At 40.0% G+C, this 21,303-nt stretch overlaps 1 protein-coding gene across 24 annotated transcripts in view; it reads right to left on the bottom strand.

Annotated features, from left to right (window-relative positions):
• The window catches only part of Mark3 (microtubule affinity regulating kinase 3), a 102,760-nt gene that overhangs the window by 40,821 nt on the left and 40,636 nt on the right, over positions 1-21,303 (bottom strand). For 21 of the 24 annotated variants that reach the window (XM_058582226.1, XM_046453187.2, XM_058582228.1 and 18 more), the window contains 2 exons: positions 6,826-6,874; positions 3,980-4,045 (listed from right to left, as the gene is read on the bottom strand). The exons of 2 other annotated variants lie outside the window; for them this stretch is intronic. In XM_058582226.1, coding sequence (XP_058438209.1) covers positions 3,980-4,045; positions 6,826-6,874 — 115 coding nt within the window. The remainder of the gene's footprint in view (positions 1-3,979; positions 4,046-6,825; positions 6,875-21,303) is intronic. One more of the 24 variants, XM_058582240.1, reaches the window with a different exon arrangement.

Raw genomic sequence — 21,303 nt, 5'->3', positions numbered from 1 at the left:
ATGCAACAGTGACTTTGGCAAAGCCCCTTGCCCCATGGAGTTTGCCTTTTAGTAGGGAGACAGTGAGCAAGCATGCACCTAGTACATGAGAGGAACTGAAAGTGTGATGTAGAAAAGGTGGGAATAAACAGGAAGAATGTGAGCTTCCTTGCACCCTGCTGGGGACCTTAGAGAGTGAACAATGAATGTAGTTCTCTGAGAGGAAGAGTCTATGGTAAGCAGGAGAAAGAAGCAAGGCAGCCATGTGGCTATTGAGGCATAAGCAACGGGGAGAGGGCAAATGTGGAGGACCCAAGAGGCTTTGGAAAAAACTCTGGCTTTACTGCAGATGAGACGAGAAGCAGAGATAAGAAAATGACTGACCTCTTAAAAAGATCAATGGATATAACAAGGGGAAGGAGTAAGCCAAGAGGAAGGACAGGGAACCAACTGGAAGACCTGTGCAAAAATCAAGCCAGGCATGACAGTAACGGCCCAGAGTGGGATGTGCAGTGGATGAGCAATGGGGCTCAGGACATAATGTAGATGACGCTGGCAGAGCTCACTATCCAACATCCAAGTGCATTTCCACATAGTGTTAACTCCTTGGGGAAGAGGAGGCACCTCAGAGAACACAGTATTAGTGCTAAGTGCTCATCAATTTAGAATGAGGAAACACCACCCCTGCAATCCACAGAAACAATCCTTATTTAAAAAATTTAAAGGAAGATGCTTTTGGGAACCATGTCTACCTAATAAGTGAAAGAAACATGGACCTACATCAGCTTAGTGACAACATTCAACTAAAACATTCCGAGACTTAAAGTCATTCTAAATTATACATGAGTATCTTTGGCTTTAAAACTATTGACCCTAACTCTGAATAAATACATTTTAAATAATGGATGAGTAAAAATATTTCCATTTATCACTCGACTGCATGGTCTTTTAAAAGACTTTCCATGTTAATTTACATTCACAGTGAATTTAATTATGATGAATTGTGAGCTAAATGTCAATTCAGTAAAGTGTCAGCATTTTCTAAGTAAATGATCTTTCTATTTATAGAGAAGCATACATCATCAAACAAGTGGTTAGCAAGTAAAAAAAAAAACTAAAGATGTGAAGATGGGTTATTATTATATATACAGAAGGCAGTCTGACTTAAAAAAAAACAGCTCATTTGCTGTCATAGAGAAACAATGACAAAGTCCAAATATGTCAATATAACTTTAAAAAATCATATTGTTTTTATAAATTCCAAATGAATGGAACATAAACCTCTTATGAGATTTCTAGAATCACAAAGCACATTTACAATTACTAAGTTATAAGTAAGGAATCCAACTTATAAGCCAGGAATGCAACCAAGATCTTTTTTATCCTTATTAAAAATGTATTAACACTCAGATTAAGCAGCTGAACTGAAAACATCTAAAGGCTGTTTACTAGAGAAAAAAAGCAGAGTGGCACTCCTGCCCAGGCCAGGGAACACACAATTGGTAAAACACTGGATAGAGCAATTCAGAACGCCCTTAGCTCTAGTTCACATCCTGCAACCAAGAAGCTATGAACCCTTGGCACAGCACAACCTTTTGGAGACTAGACTATAAAAATTTCGATAGCTACTCTGAATTATTTATTTCTTTTCTTTTGCCTTGGATGATTTCTAAGATTCTTTGCAGTTCTAAAACTTTACGAGTCCACCAAATCAAAAGGCACCAAGCTGGAGGGGAAAGGGCAGCCAATTTATTTTTTTAAATAAAAAAAAATAATATATTTTTTTGTGTGTGTGTGTGGGGGGGCACCTCGAACAAGCCAAGCACTCTATCACTGAGCTACACCCCAGCTCAAAGGCAATCAATTTAATGAAGTGTTTGTGGTATGTCCTAGAGATTGACAGTGTTTGCTAAGGTGGTTACAAGAACTCCGTCAATGAAGTGCTGTTATAAATGCTGAGGGCTGTCAGCATGTCCACTGTGAAGCTCCCAGAAGGATTACTCCTCTGGTCACAGAGCCAATGAGGGTCACTGGCTCGACTCACAATTCTTTTCCAAAGTCCATCCTCTTTCTACTAAACATGGATGCTTCTCAAGACATGTTTATCTTGATTATAGAGCAATCTGTGGCCTAGGCACCTAAAATAGGTGGTAACAGAAAGCCATGACCAACAAACTGGAGAGACTATATGCTGTCATGACATGTTTGCTCCAGGTGTGGGGGTGTGACTCTAGAGCCTACCCAGTTTCCATTGCTCATTGGTAAAAGCCGTGGCTTACAACTTGGTCACATCATGGAACTGCTGTGAAAGTCAAAGAGGCCAGAGAGAATAAGCACCTTGAACAAGACCACACAAACAAGGAGGTTATAGGGCTGGGGATGTGGCTCAAGAGGTAGCACGCTCGCCTGGCATGCGTGCGGCCCGGGTTCAATCCTCAGCACCACATACAAACAAAGATGTTGTGTCCGCTGAAAACTAAAAAAAAAAATAAATATTAAAAAAAATATCTCTCTCTCCCCTCTCTCTCTATCTTTAAAAAAAAACAAAAAAACAAGGAGGTTATAAGGGTTATTCTGTATAGTTTGCCTGTGGGATGAGCAAGTGCTGGAACTCCATACAGAGTTCAGCTCTTCCTCCCTCCCGCTCCTCAAATTTGAAAAATCCCAACTAATTTCCCAAACTGCAAATTTAAAATAAAAAATACAATTCAATTAAGAGTATGAAAGAGTGGTGCCAGAGGTACACTTACAATAATTCTTTCTTTCCCAAAACAGGTTTAGAATCTTTTAACTTAATGGTTAACTTGGTACAATGAGGCTGTGATTCAACCTTCCATCCCCAGATTTTGCAACCTTGATCAAAGAACAAACAATAAAATAAAACTATGATCCTATAGAGTACAACTGGATTTATCTCCAGGAGTTTATAATTTCACAAATGCAGCCTAATTCTTATTTTTTAGTATCTGCTATGTGCTCAGCACAGTGCTAGAAGTAGGGAACACAAAAAAAGATGAATGGGAAAGCTTCTGCACTACATGGGCAGAGCAGCCCTATCAACCTCAACCCTGAAACCAGAGTCCTTATAAAAGACAGCAGCTGTATTCATGCACTGCTGATAGATACAATATCTAGTTTTTACAACCTTGTAGGCAAATAACTACTTGCCCTTAATCTTCATTTTAAAGAAAATCTGTCATTTGTACTGTAACCATCATTTCTAGCCTTTGCAAAGATGGACATCAATGATTTGAAAATCTGATAAAGAAAAGGATCTAACATGTAATACACATTTTTTCCCAACACACTAATGTGTTCATATATTAAAAAATTCAAAACACCTATGAAAAGAGGTATGACGAGCGCGCGCGCGCACACACACACACACACACACACACACACACACACACACAGAAGAACATTACTTGACCTTAAGGAGGAAGGAAACTCTGACACATGCCATGGTGCAGATAACCTTGAGGACATTATGCTAAGTGAAGCAAGCCAGGCACAAAGGACAAACACTGCACGATCCTATCATACTGCTACCTACAGTGTCAAACTCACAGAATCAGGAAGTAGAAGGCTGGCTTCCAGGGACTGAGGAAGAGGGAAATGAGCTGTTAGGGTTTAGTGGGAAGGGATATGGCTTTAGTTTAGGAAAATGGAAAATTTCTGGAGATGGATATTCATGAGGGATGAACAGTAATGAGAATATGCCGAATGGCACTGGATCATACAGTCGAAAATGGTAAGATGTTATGTGTTGTATATTTTAAAACAATGCAAAAACCCAAGAACTTGGATATCATTATTGCTAATAGTGAAACACTTACTGCAATCCACAAAACTGCTAAGGGTCAGCTTTCTGACCCTATCCTAGAGTATTATAACTCTGGATGTTAAATAAAACCTTAACAATTACCTGCCTATGGGCAGTGTGCTGTGCATTCTTTTGAAAGAGAAGAAAAGCAACCCTGATTCACACAGATGTGCTTACCTCCACTTGCATACTCCATGATTAAGTAGAGTGTTTTTTCAGTTTCAATGACTTCAAACAACTTCACTGAGGAAGGGATGCAAGAGAAAAATAAAAACAAAAACAGAAACAGAAACAAAAGTCTTTAAGCATAAACCATGCACATACAAACTCCAACTATGAGAAGCAATTTTTCCCTGTTAAAGATTTTAACAGCTGGCCTCTAAAATAATGTTCTCAGGAATTTTTACCACACTAAAAGTTTTTATAAAAATAAAGAATTCTATAAAAATAAAGACCACTTCTGGGTGATCTGATGCTGTCAGGGTGCTGCCAAGTGTATGTGCTCTATTTCTTCTATCCCTGTCCCTGTTCCTATGTCTGTGTGGGCCAGCTGCACTCTCAGAAGCCTACCTTTCATACCTACTTCTCTCAGCTGGCAAGGGTGGCCCAGATCTACTCTGCACTGCAAGTGTGAGTCTGCTCACTTGTCACCACAGCCTTATAGAGGTGATTCTAACTGAGACTTGCTGCTTAGGGAACTTAACTCTCAAAGAACAGGGGTTTCTTCATCACTATGCTGAGGCCAGTAATACAAAAAGGTAGAAGGGATTATGAGGCAATTAACTGAAAACAACTTTTTTTATAAGAATGATTTTCAGGGCTGGGGTTGTGGCTCAGTGGCAGAACGCTCGCCTATCATGTGTGAGGCCCTGGGTTCAATCCTCAGCACCACATATAAATAAAGGTATTGAGTGCAACTACTACTAAAAAAATGAATAAAAAAAGATTGATTTTCAAGGGGATAGTATAATATTGTTCATTGTCACAGATTAAAATATACCTCTAAAGCTATCAAGTCATCATTTTACATATCTGCTTTGTTATACCGTCTTTAAAATTAAATTAATCCAAAAGAGGAGAGGTATGCTCATCTGTTATAGAGCAGGTGATTTTTCTGATGCCTCAGTAGAGTACTAGGTCAAAGTTCACAATGGCATAATCAATAAATGTCAGATGAACTGAAGAACAAAACCATCAGACCATTTCTTAGACTGGAATATGTTCAGATTTTAAGAAAAAAACATTTGGGAAAGTTAAGGTATATGTGTTGATAAACCAACAAAAAAATGAAATCCCTTTAATATTCTAATGCAAATTTTGGCTCTTATGGAGAAGGATTTTTCTATTTTGGGTGCTGGGCATCAAACCAAGGGCCTCACACATGCCGGGCAAGCATTCTACCACTGAGCTACATCCCCAGCCCTGGAAAAATTATTGTAATACAATAAAAATTTAAAAAAATTTTAATACCAAAGATACTTATCATTTAATAAGTAGGAAATTCTATAACCAGGATACAATTTTAACTAATTAAAGGATAAATTAATATGTTAAAGTTAGTTCTAGGTAATAGTTTTGTTTTTTTGGTGAAAAATTGAAATGTGAAGCTCAGAACTGGCTGGATAACCTCAAAGGGTTGAAATGAAAAGGGAAAAAAGGCAGCTTTCTTCCTGTTGTTACATTCCTTTCGATCTTTCTTCTCTTTCGATCTTTCTTCTCTTTCGATCTTTCTTCTCTTCAAGTATATACTTCATTGATTTCTGAGCTGTGCATTTGTTTCACATTTTAATTACTATCCCCTGACATAAGGATGATGGCTTGGTAGCATTTTTTGTTCTTTGTATATACAAAACAACAATGCCCTTAAGTGATGGTAGCTGACTGGACGACACAGGGTATACTCCCTTTTTCAAGTCCACAGTCGAGTCCAGCTCTGAGTAAGGACTCTATGGTTCCACGTTGTCCTTCTGTCCTTATGCCTAGCTGTGTACAGCCTGTCCTCAACACTACACACCAGCCCTCTCACTTAGACTGTAGTTGCTACTACTATATATAAAATGGAATAATATTATTTAAAAAGCCCTATTATGATATATATGACAACAAAATTTTCATTGGGATACATGTCAGTGTTAGATAATTTGCATATTTAATCTTGTTCCAACAATTACTACAAGGGCAGCAAAACCATATTACTTCATTTTTAAACACCTGGCAATGTTGTGTACACAGAGGACACATAAAATAAATCTCTTTTTAAATAAAATTCCTATAAAAATGTCATTAGATAACAACTATCCCCCCTGCACCACCCCACTTTTTGGCAGTATTGGGAATTTGACCCAGCAGCACTCAACCACTGAGCTACATTCCCATTTTTAAAAAAATTTGAGTCAGGAATTCATTAAATTGCTGAAGCTAGCCTTAAACTTGTGGTCCTCAGCCTCATGAGTTGCTGGGATTATAGGCATGTATTACAGTCCCTGGCTTCTAGTACCCATCTTTTTTTTTTTTTTGGTTGTGCTGGGAATTGAACCCAGGGCCTTATAATGCGAGGCAAGCACTCTACCAGCTGAGGTATATCCCCAGCAAGTATCCCATCTTTTAAATATGATTCAGCATACAAGTATTTTGTAGTAACACAATCACAGCAAAAAAATATTATATCTTTGAAAATATTATTCCTTCTATAATTCCATTCTACTAATGAAATACAATTATATTTTCTAATACATTAAAAAATTAGAAAATTATAGTCTTGACTATGGATGTTTCCACTACATTAAAACTTTAAATTCAGATGCTTATTTAATGCCTGAGCTTTTAACCTGTCTTCAGTAATTTTGAAAGGCTAATACAAATGATCAACTTGTATACATAATTTATTAAAAGTGTACCTGGGCTGGGGATTGGGAAGGAGTGTCCTATCATGTCCTATCACTTTGGGAATACCTGTTTAGTTTTATGACATACTTTTCAAGAATGCATTTAGACCCAAAAATATTTAAGAAAGCAGAAAGTACCTATGTTTGGATGATTTAAAATCTTCATTATTCTTACTTCTCTGAAGAGCTAAAAAAAAAAAAAAAAGAAAAAGAAAGACAACCCCCCATGTTATTAAACATACTTCACTGTTGCAACAGAAATTTAAATTTTCTCTTAGATGCTGATTTGTAGCTAATATTTATTGTCTCATACCTAAGACTAACATGAAAGTCTGGAGTAACTCTGAAGTAGGTTTGTAACCTATTACCAAACATTATTTCCAAATGCTTTCATTTATGGACAACAAGCAGTGATTCCAAAGGGGAGAGTACCACACTCTTAAATTCTTTTTGTGATCTTGAAAACAGCTCAGACTTAAGTTTAATCCCAGGCTAAATCACAGGTTAAAGTTTAATTGCTAAGTTGCTGAGGCTGGCCTGTGATTAAACTTAGTTTGATTCAGCATCTATTCAGGAATTTCACTTCTGTGTATCAAACTGATACAGTCTCAGGAACTACAAAGTCAGCATATGAGATTAACAATTCCAAAAGTTATATAACAATATTCTGAACAAAACCAACATGGGAAATCCTCATTGGAGATGATGAGTAATGCAGCATGGAGGCTGCTGTAGAGTGCAGTATTAGAAACTCTTGTGAGCCAGGCGCCTCCAGGGATATGCAGTTGTGGAGTACCCCCTTTCATGCTGGCTTAAGACTTGGCTCTATTACTTGCTGTGGCCAATGCAACATTAGCAGATTTGAAGCAAGCAGAGGGTGGATAAAATGCATGGGCATTAGGAACTGCTCTCTTACGATGATGTGAAGAAGCAGGTCTAGCCTCTTTGATGATGAAAGGTAGTACATACAAAGAAGGACCCAATGTCCTGAGTCCAGCCCCTGCCAGCTGAACAAAGCCATACCAGTGAACCCAGGTGAGACCTCCAATTTGGATACCATATGGGGACAGCATGGGATGCTGCATTCAGAACTAAGCCCTGTCCATGGCCTGACAGCCCTATACTTTGCAGCTTCTGTCCTTCATTATTATCCTTCATTATGTCCTTCCAGCATCCACACCAGGCACCCTAACTTTCTTTAGTTGCTAGAACATGCTAAGTTAAAGTCTCTTCTTTTCACTATTCAAGTCTTGGGCAGATTCTCAGAAGCTCTCTGGGTAAGTCTCCTTTGTTTTATAGCAGAATCATCTATTCACTTTTTCCTTAGAATGTCTTTTTAGGTTGTGATTATGCATTTTTGTACACCTGTTTATTATACCTTTTCATCCACAGGAGCCTGAAACCAAGCCTGGCACATAAAAGAACACAATCTGTTTGATAAAAGCCTGCAAGAAAGCACTAAATACCAAGAAGTGTGGTGTGAGCCTGCCTCCGTGGCATTCTAATGGCCACAGGGCTTCAATCCTGTTAGAAGAATGGATGCTTGCTACAGAGCTGTTGCTACTCTGCTTGCTGGCAGGACAGCAGGTCAAATGAAGGCAATTATTTTTTAATTCCTATTAGTAGTGCAGTATGATTGAAACAAAGTGAATCAAAGTCAAGACCAGGGGAAAGATGAAATATTATAGAAATTCAAGGAAGGAGGGTCTTACTTCTGTCTAAGGATTTATGCAGACTTAAAAAGGATGTCTACCTCCGAATAAGGGGTTCATGTGTGCTGTGTAAGTGAAGATGGAGAGATGTGACCAGTTCAGGCATTTAAGGAAGACCAAGCGATCCCATTCTGGTCAGAGCAGTGTTTCCACGTGGGAACTCCCGGCTACCCACACCAGTCAACAGGGTGTTTGGGGCAAAGTACAGATTCCTGGTCCTACTTACCATTCCATGTGAAATGGAGTATGAGAATCTTACTCTGTGTGTGTGTATGTGTGGGTGTGTGTGTGGTGTGTCCTAGGGACTAAACCCAGGGCTTCGTGCATGCAAGTGCTTTACCACTGAACAACATACTCTGCCCCTTTTTTGTTTCATTTTGAGACAGGATCTCACTAAATTGCACAGGCAGGCCTTGAATTTGTGATGCTCCTGCCTCAGCCTCCCAAGTAGTCACCACACTAGGTAGAATAATACTTTTCAACAAGCACTTCATACGTAGTCATTTCAAAATGTCCACAATTCCTCCCCTTAAAAGGTAGAGCTACCGGGGATGGCAGTGCATGCCTATAATCTCCTCTAATCTAGAGGCTGAGGTAGAAGGATCACAAGTTCAAAGCCAGCCTGGGCAATTTGGCAAGACCCTGTATCAAAAGAAAAGAAAAAGGGCTGGAGATGTAGCTCAATGGTAGAGTGCTTGCTAGCATGCACAGGCCCTTGATTCAATCCCCAGTAGGGGGAAGATGGCGGGGGTGGGGGGGTGCTAACCTTAGTTACTTGCTTCTAACCAACAGAATGTGGCAGAAGCAAAGAAGGGGGCCCTTTGAAGGCCAATAAGGTCCCAGACAGTACTCCCTTCTTGCTCTCAGATTGCTTGAGCATCATGAGAACATTCAAGCACTACTGTGGATAGGCCCATATGGCAAAGCAGTTAAGTCCACATGCCCACAATCAGTGGTGAACTCAAGTCCCAGCAACAGCCATGTGAAAGCACCCTCTCTCGCAAACATCTGCCGGCTCCAAGCAAGCCTTCAGATGATGGCAGCTGGGCTGACGTCCAACCAAAACCTCTTGAGACAGCTGAGTCTGAGTTGTTAGACAACACATAAAAGTTTGAGAACCTCTACGTTAAAGCAGGAGCCAAGGATTCATGCTGTAAAACACATCAGGAAGGGACCAGAGTTCCTAGCAGGGTAGAGTCAGGACATTACCACACTAACTTCACATATTTCTCTATCAGAATTATGTACTAGGTAGAAACTGGCAAGCAGCAAATGAGTTAATAAACTCTATGCCAAATTACACAAGGACAGTCAGGGGCAGAAGCTAACAGTCACCCAGTCCCTCCAGCGTGTGAAGTAGTTAGATACTTCGCATCTATGATCTCACCTAAATTCTACAAGTTGAAGGGGGATATAATCATCCCTATTTCACAGAGAAGACAGACAAGAAAGGCTAAGCATCTGTCTAGAGACTGAATCAGAGCATCTAGATCTTTGTCTAGAACTCAAAGATCCACACTCTAAGGCTGTTGTCCTGGAAATTGACAACCAGAATAATTAAACAACTTACAAATATATGCTGCTGACAGAGAAGATCGAGAGCAACATGTGGTCTCTGGCACAGAAGCTTTTTAGAAGTTGATAATTTACATACAAGTAAGATAAAAAGATGCCAGCTATTTCACAATCTGTGAACCTGATAGATCATTAAACGTGAACAGGAATAATATATTAAAAGGAAAACATGCACTTTAAGAAGAGTTCCTATAAGGGACCGTACAACATATTTTTAAGTTCTGTTATCTTATTTTTTTACACTTAAAGAGACACTAGTTGTAAAAAAAAAAAAAAAAAAAAAAATCAAAAGCACAGAAATAGATAACATCTTCCCTCACTGATTAATCTGCGTCCTCAACACATTTTCACATACCTTTGAAGATAGGTACAGGATCCTGGTGAAGAGAGTATCAAGCACCCTAAGCCTATTGTGTCAGAGGAGTAAAGAAATGTCCCCACAGCCAGGACTTGATATGCACAGGTGCTATCTTTGGAAAAAGACAGTTTTAACCAACAATATGAAAATAAAATGGAATATAAAAGAACATGAGGGAATTACAGATACAACATTGGTCTAATTACCATGCCATGTATTTAGGTTCCCATCTCTGGGTATACAGGTATGGGACAGAACAGAGGGCTGCTGAGTGGCAGGCTGAATGACACTTCAGGTGCTAGAAATCATGGCAGGAAGCACAATGACAACAAACCTCTTCTTTGGAAGAGGAGATACCCTGAAGTAAAGGGAGGAGGAGGTGGCCCAAGCACACACCCTGTTCTGCACCTCAACTCCTGCAGCCTGCCCACTGAAGTGCCATCCCCTCTTCTGCCCTGGTGGAAGCTGGCAGCCTATTTTTCCTAGAAAGCTGAATCAGAGCATCTAGACATGGGGACCTTGTCCTGAAAACAGGAGCCCATGAGTGGTGACATATCCTCTTTACCCATTTTCTTTGCTTGCCTCTCGGACTCCTCCAACCCTTCTCACATTGTATTGAAAGAGATCGGAGTGTCTCTTTACCCTTATTTTTTTCTGAGAAAAATCAGCTTAGGTGAAAGATATCTAGACACGGACATTCTAGTATCTTCTAGTGGAATGACTTAATCTCTACCTAGTCACCTATGATCCAGTTCTTATGTACACGACACTCAGTTCTGTGCTTCTGTGCCTTGCTCTTGACAGCCAAGAGTCTTGGGATACTTGTGGACAACCAGAGATTTAAAAAAAGGGAAGCCTGGTACAATGGTGCATGCATGTAGTCCCAGCAATGTGGGAGGCTGGGGCAAGAGGACTGCAATTTTAAGCTCAGCATGGGCAACTTAGTGAGACCCGGTCTCAAAATAAAAAATTAAAAGGGCTGGGGGTATAGCTCAGTGGTAGAATGTCCCTGGATTCAATCCATAGTATCCCCCCCCAAACACACAAGCAAACAAACAAATAAAAAAATGAAGAGAAAAAGGAAAACCAGAAGAAGAAATAAGATTACTTTAAACAAAAACAAATTACAGTTGGTGTTTTAAATATTTAGAAATGAGAAAGAAAAAATAACAGCAACCACCCCATTCGCAAAAAAAGAACATGATTGCACTGAAGAAAGGTCACTGGCTTGGGGATGAATTATGGTATCAGAAAGAAATTCAAAAAAAGGGTTGGAAAGCAGTCAAGTGAAATCTTTCAGAAAGCAGTACAAATTCAGATATGAAAATTAAAACCTGAGAATTTCTATGAAGAAGGTGCAATTTATGATACACAGGACTTGAGCAGTAAATGAATAGAGGACAGGAGGGAACTAACCAGAGATTCACAGAACTGCACCATGTTAATTTCCAACTGTGAGGCTTCAGAGTGCTCAGTATAGTAAGTGTATCTGAACCTGCTGTCTCTTCATCTCTTCCCTGACTTACTAGGTCACTCAGGGCCTGAAGAGTAAGTCATAAAGTCGTCTGTGTTTCTAATGTAGCTCAGATTTATACCTATATGTATTTTTTTAAGAGAGAGAGAGAGAGAGAGAGAGAGAGAGAGAGAGAGAGAGAGAATTATTTATATATATATATATATATATATATATATACATTTTTTTTTTTTTTTTTAGTTTTTCGCAGACACAACATCTTTGTTTGTATGTGGTGCTGAGGATGGAACCCGGGCTGCACGCATGCCAGGCGAGCACGCTACCGCTTGAGCCACATCCCCAGCCCCCTATATGTATTTTTAAAATATGAACATAAAATATAAAAATGGTCATTGTGAAGTGAACCAGAATAATCACTTCTGATGAACAAATGTGTGTAGGTGCTGTGGGAGAGAGTGTGTACAGATAGATGGAAACTCCACACTGCAGAGCAGAGGAAAGGAGTGACAGGTCACAATGAGTACACAAGAAAACCCATGCCACTGGATCCCTACCTCTTAACACACACGACTGTCAGGTGATTTAAAGATCATAAAACTTTGAAGACAACAGACAAGGATCTTTATGATGCAGGTTGGGAAGAACTTCTTAAAGAAGACACAAAAAGTACAAACCATAAGAGAAAATCAATTGTATGGAAACTTTTTGAAAGTTTTCACCATAAAGAAATGATAAATGTCTGAGGTGATAGATATGTTTAGCCTTATCTAAACACTACAAAATGCAGACATGCATCAAAATATCCTATTAATATGTAATATTTTTGTTTTATTTATCAGTTTAAAAATTAAATTTTTAAAATGGTTAGCCTGGCATGATGGAGCACAATTATAATTCCAGTGACTCAGGAGGCTGAGGCAAGAGAATTGCAAGTTCAAGGCCAGCTTCAGCAACTTAGCAAGGCTCTAAACAACTCGGTGAGTCCATGTCTCAAAATTAAAATAAAAGGATCTGTGGTTGTAGCTCAGTGATTAAGCACCCCTGAGTTCAATTCTTAATTATCTCCCCACCCCTGCCACAAAAGAAAAGGTTAAAAAAAGTTAACAAACAAAACAAAAAAAATAGGAACCTTTGCTTCATTGAAAATACCATCAAGAAAGTGAGAAGATAAACCATCAAGTGGTAGATATTTGCCACACACAACAGTATCCAGAATATAAAATGACCTAAAAGGAGTAAGGGGAAAAAAAATCCACTAGAAATTGAAAAAACAGTTGGGAAAAGTAGCGCATATCTGTAATTGCTGGGACTACATGCGCCACTGCACTAGGCTTCCCTTTCGTTTGGGGTGGTGTTTTGTTTTGTTTTGTGTTTTGCTTTGAGATGCTGGGGATTGAACCCAGGGTCTTGTGCATGCAAGACAAGCACTCTACCAACTGAGCTATATCCCATCCCTTCCTTTCATTGTAATCTCTGGTTATCAACAAATATCCTAAGTCTCTTGGCTGTCCAAGGGCAAGGTACAGATACTCAGGAGGCTGAGACAAGAGGATCTCAAGTTTCAGTTGAGAACTTCGTTGGAGGAAAGTAGAATGGGCTGGGGGTGCAGCTCAGTGGTAGAGCACCCCTGGGTTCAACCCCCTAGTACCACACAAAAGAACAAAAGATGTTGTGTCTGAACAAAAGACTTGAGCAGGCACTCACAGAAGAAACAAAGGCATACACAGATGTACTCTAACCAGTAATGCTGAATTAAAGTAAGAATCAGTTTTATACACACCAGAATGGTGGCAAGAATTCATAAATCAGAGAAAATCAAACTGACAAGGATGCAATATTACTCACACCCTCTCTTCTATGCCTTTAGTGGGACTATAAATTAGTACAACAATTCTAGAAATAATTCTGTCCTTTAATGAATAAGGATGTGTACACTCTGTAAGCTAAGACTCAACTCCAGTGTCAGTGTCCTTAAGAAACTCTAGCACAATTGTGCCAAGGCACATAAAGAATGGCTGGCAGCATGTTTGTGATACAGACAGCTGTCAGCAATCCAAAGGCCCCTGAACCACAGTGTGAATAACACGTATGGCTCATTCACATGCAATCTTTTATATTTTTAAATTTTTTTCTTTTTAGTTATAGATGGACACAATACCTTTATTTTATTTGTTTATTTTTATGTGGTGCTGAGGATGAAACCTAGTTCTTTATGCATGCTAGGCAAGTGCTCTACAGCCCTATCCCCACATGTAATCTTGAGCATAGACATAGCAATGAAAGGAGATTACAGAGTACAGTGCAAGAGGGCAGAGGAAAAAGCAAAAGTAAACAGGAAGAGAATACATGTAGCATGATTCCACTTATACACCACAGGTACACTTAGAAATGTATTTGCCTAGGAAGATTCCAAAGAATTCTCCTATATTCACTGTATTGATGAGGGAACCACATGGTAAAACTGAAGAAAAGCAAAGAAAACAGCAACTCAAAATCCTTGTTAGTGGTTACCTGGCAGATAGGAAATGAAGAGGAGGCTCAGGTTGGGGAAGGCTCAATATGAGACTGATTTAAGACAATGCTGAAGGTCTGTTTCTTGAGTCAGGTGGTATGTGGTTGGTTCATTCAGTATATATGTAAATGAACACATCTACATCCTAAACATGGAACATTCTTTTGTGCAGTACTTAATAAAAACTAAAAACTCAATTTTAAAAAGTTGCTTAGATTTATCTGATTAATATAATGAAGCTTTTTTTAGAGAGAGAGAGACGGAGAAAAATTTTTTTTTAATATTTATTTTTTAGTTTTCGGCAGACACAACATCTTTGTATGTGGTGCTGAGGATCAAACCCGGGCCGTACGCATGCCAGGCGAGCACACTACTGCTTGAGCCACATCCCCAGCCCATGAAGCATGTTTTTTGAACATTAAGAGTAGCAGTGCCTGGGCTTGGTGGCACAAGCCTGTAATCCCAGCAACTCAGGAGGCTGTGGCAGGAGAATCCCAAGTTGAAGATATCAGCCTAGCAATTTAGTGAGGTCTTAAACAACTTAGTGAGACCCTGTCTCAAAATAAAAGGACTAGGGGCGTGGCCCAGTGGTAAAGCACCCCTGGGTTCAATCCCCAGTACCAAAAAAGAATAGCAGTAAAGTTTTTGTTTTTGTTGTTTTTTTTTTTTTAATGATCAAATAGTTCAAAGACAAACTATGCAATTCTATCCCTCAAACCCGATATTCTCGTGGGTCAAGCTTCCTACAATCAGTGCAACACCAGGAGAATTAATTTATTATGAAAATAAATTTGGTACTAACAAAACAAACAGATTTCAGGGGACATCTATCACATGTGAGCTGCATGTCAATACAGTTCTGCCATAGGGAAGATGATCATGGCAAAGGAAGCTATGTGGAGTTAGGATTAGGGTCTGATTCTGCTCAGTCATGTACTCATTGGGTACTGAACAAGCTTCAAAACTGTAGAGCTTCAACCTACCCATCTTCAAAACAGATTAATAAAATAACTATTTCACAGGATTACTGTGAAAAGGACATTCAGAGCGGCAGGTTAAATGTATAGTTATGAAGAAGTTTACCTCTGGACCCATAGTAGCTGGTCCCAGCCTGTTACCACCACTCTCTGAATCTAGGTGACTGGACTCCATGGTCCTGTTACCTGGCAGTGGAGGAACACACCATGCAGAGGGCATGGAACAGCATCTGCATACAACGAGCCCTAGATACAGGATGGGGATTCTAGCTGATGTCACTGCTGTAATCTCCTGGTTCCAAATGTTAGGTGCAGGACAGGCTGAGTAAGATGTCTGCAGGGTATGCCAAACAAAGTGAGCTGCAGGATGACCTGGCCTCTCAAACCCTTTGTCTGGTTCTTTATCAACTATTTGCTTCAAGCCCAAACGCCCAAGCCCCCACTCAAGGCTGAACACTCAACCCCCTACGAATACGTAACCCACCTTGTGCCAACAAGGCAGCTTGCAGACCCAGAGACCTCATTAGATTTGAGCTTTAAAACTCCCTCCTGCCGGGCCCCTCTCTCTCTTGCTATCTCTCTTGCTTTCTCTCTCTCTCTCTTCTCTTTCTCTCTTTTCTCCTCTGTTGCACTGCTGTAATAAAGATCTCTTGGTTGCTCTGAGTGTTGTGGTCACTTTCCTTTCACCAAAGTCTTAAGTCTTACTCTGTGCCTATTTTTTTTTTTTTTGGTGGGGGCATGTTGCAAATGGGTCCATGCTATGCTGTTTACTCACTTAAAATAATTTGTTCTTTGATGACTTTTCTAAAATAACAAAGAATTTATACTATCTATAAAACAAATTTTAATAATTTAAATTTCATAAACTATTTAAAATAGCAAGCTATATTATTTCTTGCCAAAAGAAAATAAGTCTGGCAACCAATTTAACAGTTCCCTATAAAGAAGGGGCAACACTGAAGATGATTTTCTTCCATTTCTAATACCTCTTGAGAAATCCAAAAGTAATAAACCACACATTTTTATACTCAGTATATACATTTAAGGAGTGTATCTTAGCATCGCCTATTTGTATTACTTTGTCAGATTCACAGCAATGACCCATCTTCAAAACAGACATTGGATTGAAAATAATAGGCAGGGACTGTTTTAACTACTTAAGTCAACAATCTGAATTGTTGGCTTGCTAAAAGTCAACTTAAGAAAAGGAAAGAGGGAGGTAAGAAGAAAGACTGAGATTCCCCAAATGACCTGAGCTTCAGCTGATGGGAAAAGGCATCTAGGAGCCAGGTGTCACAGTGTTCCTGAGAGTTCCGGGAGGTAGGGAATATTTAGCAGGGAGTGGAGGCAGTCTGTAAGGCTCAGGTCCCTTGGCTGCCTAGTGGAAGAAGTGAGGTGTTCATATCTGGGGACTGTGGGCAGTCCAGGGGCCACTTTCACCTGGCTGTGCACTGGTATCACCATACCCCTCCCAACTACCCAGCCAGGACCTCTAGGGAGGAAAGTACCAGAGCTGTGAGGGAAACACTTCTTCTCCCCCCACCCCTCCCACTGAATTCCACAAATGATTCCAATGCACAGCAAGGGCTAAAAACTACTGGTTTAAGAAAACTGAAGCAACAGTGCCCTAAATACCCCAGAGGAGGCAGAAGTACAAGTAATTATACTGCAGACCCCAGAAAAAGCATGAACTGGTTCTCTCTGCCTTTAAATCAGACAATTCCCTGACTGTACCACAAATAAGATCCCCTAGAGTTGGGCACAAGAATCATAAGTTTAAAGCCAACCTTAGCAACTTAATGAGGCCCTAAGCAACTTAGCGAGACCCTGTCTCTAAATAAAAAGGGCTGGAGATGTGGCTCAGTGGTTAGGTGCCCCTGGATTCAATCTCTAGTTTTAAAAAAAAACAAACCCTAGAATGCCAAAAAAGGCCACTAAAGCTACAGAGCTCCAAACACCAACAGTGGCTCTAAAATATCAGCCTTAGAAAGAAGAATTAAGTGAGTATAAGTAGGCTCTCCCCACAGAAGACCCTGATGGGAAGAGATCTATAGTCAATAATGCTTAAAAAAAAAAAAAAAAAAACCCACATATGGCACCCTACTGTGTATCCTGCATATCCTCATGCTTAATTGTCATTTTTTTCTTTAGTAAATTTGGTAACATTCTTAAAAACATAGGGATTTTTTCTTTCTTTCTCACTAGAAGTTTAGATTTAAGAATAGTGGCTAAGGCCAGACATGGTGGCACATGATTGTAATACCAACTACTTGGGAGGCCAAAGCAAAAGAATCTCACGTTTGAGGCCAGCCTGGGCAATTTAGGGAGACCCTGTCTCAAAATAAAATTTATAAAGGTATGGGGGTTATAGTTCGGTGCTTGCCTATCATGCATGAGGCCCTGGGTTCAATCTCCAGCTTCATTTAAAAAAACGAAAGAAAGAAAGAATAGTGGTTCAATCCTACTCAAATATACTCAAACATACAACATATTTCATTACTGGGTCAGCAGCCTTAATTTGAAAGGATAGAATCTCCACTGACATGTCTTTGTTCCTGCCTTGTTGAATATTTTAATTATATTTAAATAATTCAATTTAGACAGAATCAAACTGTAAGTGACAGCTAATATAAAAGATTCATCAGGGTGCTTGCCCTAATGTGTGAGGGCATCCCCAGCACTGTCTCCGCCAATTAATCTTAGCAAGAATCATCAAACTCAGGCGGGGCACAGTGACACATGCCTATAATCCCAGTGACTCAGGAAGCTGAGGCAAGAGGATCTCAAGTTTAAAGCCAGACTCAGCAACTGAGTGAGGCCCTAAGCATCTTAGCAAGTCCCTGTCTCAAAAAATAAAAAGGGCTGGGGATGTGGCTCAGTGGTTAAGTGCCCCTAGGTTCAATTCCTAGTTATCCCTCCCCCCCCAAAAAAAAAATTAAAAAATCACCAAACTCAGATTAAAAAAAAAAGTGTAAATATGGAATAAACTAGGCCTATGTTGAGGGCAACTCCTTTGTTGGCCAAAAGGCTAAGGCTATTTATCTATCTGGGAGAAGGGAAAATCAAGAAAACCAAAATAGCAACCCCAATGGTCTGGCCATGTTGGGATAATAAATTTAGCTTCTATACCTCCAAATGGCAAAAGAGAGAACAGTGTTACAGAAGTTTCTAGAAGACAGATACTGGTCTCAAGCAAGGGAGGAACTCTCCAATAACAAAGCTACTGAACAATGAACAAAATGCTGTGGGAAGGACCATCCCTGGATGTGCATAAGGCTGGCCGATAAACCAGCCGTCAATAGAAATATTTCTTTAAAATCAATTATTTTATTAACATTACAGATTTCTTTTTTTTTTTGAGAGAGAGAGAGAGAGAATTTTAATATTTATTTTTTAGTTTTTCGGTGGACACAACATTTTTGTTTGTACGTGGTGCTGAGGATCAAACCCGGGCCAGGCGAGCGCGCTACCGCTTGAGCCACATCCCCAGCCCCCAGATTTCTTGCTATTAATCAGGTGATTCCAGTTTTTAAAAAAAGCTGGGCCAGGCATGGTGGTGCACGTCTGTAATCCTAGCAACTCAGAGGTTAAGGCAGGCAGATAGCAAGTTTGAGGCCAGCCTCAGCAACTTAGTGAAGACCTGTCTCAAAATAAAGAAAAGGGGCTGGTAAAGAATCTGGGGTTCAGTCCCTGCACCCCCTGTACTGTTTAAACCAGCTGTATCATAGGGCAGTGATAATTAAGTTTCTGTACTAGAAGACAGAATCAGGACCTCTATGTCCTGTGGTTGGTGCTCTTCAGGCTACGTGCAATCCTTCACTGCACCTTACCAAAACTCCTGTGCCAAGCCCTGCAGTGAGGTCTGCAGGGTCTTTTTCCTCTCCTGTTCACCTGATGAAAACTCTTTGGGTCTCTCAGGACCTAGTAGAGTCTTACTGTACATCACATGGGCTGACCCTGAGCCAGCTGCACTTATCTGACTCATTGGAGTCTCACACAACTTGGTTCGGGAGGACAAGGGCGCTTCCTAAATGGGTTTCTAAGAGGATGCCCCTACTTTTCATCTGAGGCTGATAGATCAGGGCAAAACTGTCATTGAAAAGACAGTTTCTTATAGTTTCCAGAGGGTGGGGACCCACCATATCATGTAAGGAGCAAACAAGCACCTAGGTGAGTTGGGAGGCATAAGGTACCAGGGAAAAGCAAGGACAAGAAAGGGTCTTGCTGTGAATGGAACCCAGGGCCTCAGGCATGCTAGGCAAGTCTCTGGACAGGGCCACATCTCCCACTTAGAAGGCCTTTATTACAATTTCTGTGGGAAAAGCAAGCAGAGTAAAACTCTAAGCAGGCTCTGGGGTGCAGGAGCTGTCTTTGGTTACCTGGTGCCTGGCCTGGGGTGATTAGGGCAAAGGAATACTGCCTTTTGGAGTGCACTAGCCAGATAGAGGACTGGTGCTTTGAAGCACAGGCTCTGAATCAGCTGGTTTACATCTGAAAAGCACACACAGGGCAATAGTTTGTTATCTCTAGGAATTCTCCCTGGGAAGGGCCAGCAAGGCCCCAGATACGGAAAACATTTAGATTACAGAAAAAAATTATATAGTTAATGCACCCTACTAAATTCTTCTTCATACCACTAACATGACATTGTATGTGTGCTTACTGCTGCTCCCTGTTGATATGTCTATTTCACGAAAGCAGGTACTTCATTTTGTTCAATGTTATATCCATAGCACACGGAACAGTACAGGGCACAACAGCAGGTGCTTACTGTCTAAATGAATGAGTGAATAAACAAACTTGGATAAAAACATGGTTTTTGCAGTGTTTAGAAGGGGAAGGGGACAAGCCCCTGTTAAATACTTGAAATATTCCCCAAATTTGATGTTCTTGTTCTTTTTATTCATGTTTTTGTTCTTCTTTTTTTAATAATACCTTTATTAATTTATTTATTTTGGTACTGGGGATTGAACCCAGGGTGCTGAATCACTAAGTCACAACCCCAGCTCTTTTTATATTTTATTTAAAGACAGGGTCTCGCTGAGTTGTTTAGGGCCTCACTAAGTTGCTGAGGCTGGCTTTGAACTCACGATCCTCCTGCCTCTGCTTCCCGAGCTGCTGGGATTACAGGCATGCACTACCACACCTGGCCTACAATACTTTTATTCATTTATTTTTATGTCATGTTGAGGATTAAACACATTTGAGGCAAGCACTCTACCACTGAGGTATAATCACAGCCCCTTAATGAACTTCTTTATAGCTACTCAATAGGAAGCTTCAAGTCATTTTCCATCAAACTTTCTGTAAATCCTGAATTACAGAAATTTAATTAATTATGGTAAGGCAACATAAGGGAGTGGGAAAAGTCCACATTTTGGAGTCAGTCCAAGATTTCTATTTTTGCTCTATCATTTACTAGCTAGAGGACTTGACTACATCGACTCCTTTGTCTTGTTTCCCCAGTGGAAAATGAAAATGGCAATGATATCTACCTAACAAAGGTAGAGATGAAAGATGTCTATCAGACTAATTAACATGAAAAATCCAGGGCTTGTAAGAGTAAGGACAGGGGAGGGGCACATTATCTGACAGCAATGAGCTCCTATGCTAATGATCCAGCATGTCACTCACTGTCAGTTCTCTAACATCTCAACTGAACAAACCTGCTTGACTCAATGCCAACTTCACCTATCATAGGTGGAGTTCTATTTCAGAGAGGTTACTTCATCTCCCTGGCTCTCTTTACTGAAGAACAGAATTGACCTCGTGAAGTTATAAATGAGTAATACAAGTAAAATAACAGTGCTCAGTCTGTACACAGACTAAATGTGCAAATGTTAACAATTGTTATTATTAGTACAGCTAATTCCTACAAAAGAGACCTAGCTAGAATCTACCATTCAATGATTAAGCTTTACTTACTTTCTATGAGGGGGAAATTTTTAAACAAACAAAAAACATTCTCCATTCTGCAGAAACCAAGCAATGAAAACCAATTATTTAGC

Source organism: Marmota monax, unplaced genomic scaffold, assembly GCF_021218885.2.
Source record: "Marmota monax isolate L192 unplaced genomic scaffold, Marmota_monax_Labrador192_F-V1.1 WCK01_AAM20220418_F8-fsc00190, whole genome shotgun sequence".
In the NCBI taxonomy this organism is placed as follows: Eukaryota; Metazoa; Chordata; class Mammalia; order Rodentia; family Sciuridae; genus Marmota; species Marmota monax.
The sequence above is the reverse complement of the archived record's forward strand: the minus strand, read 5'-3'. Positions and strand labels throughout refer to the sequence as shown.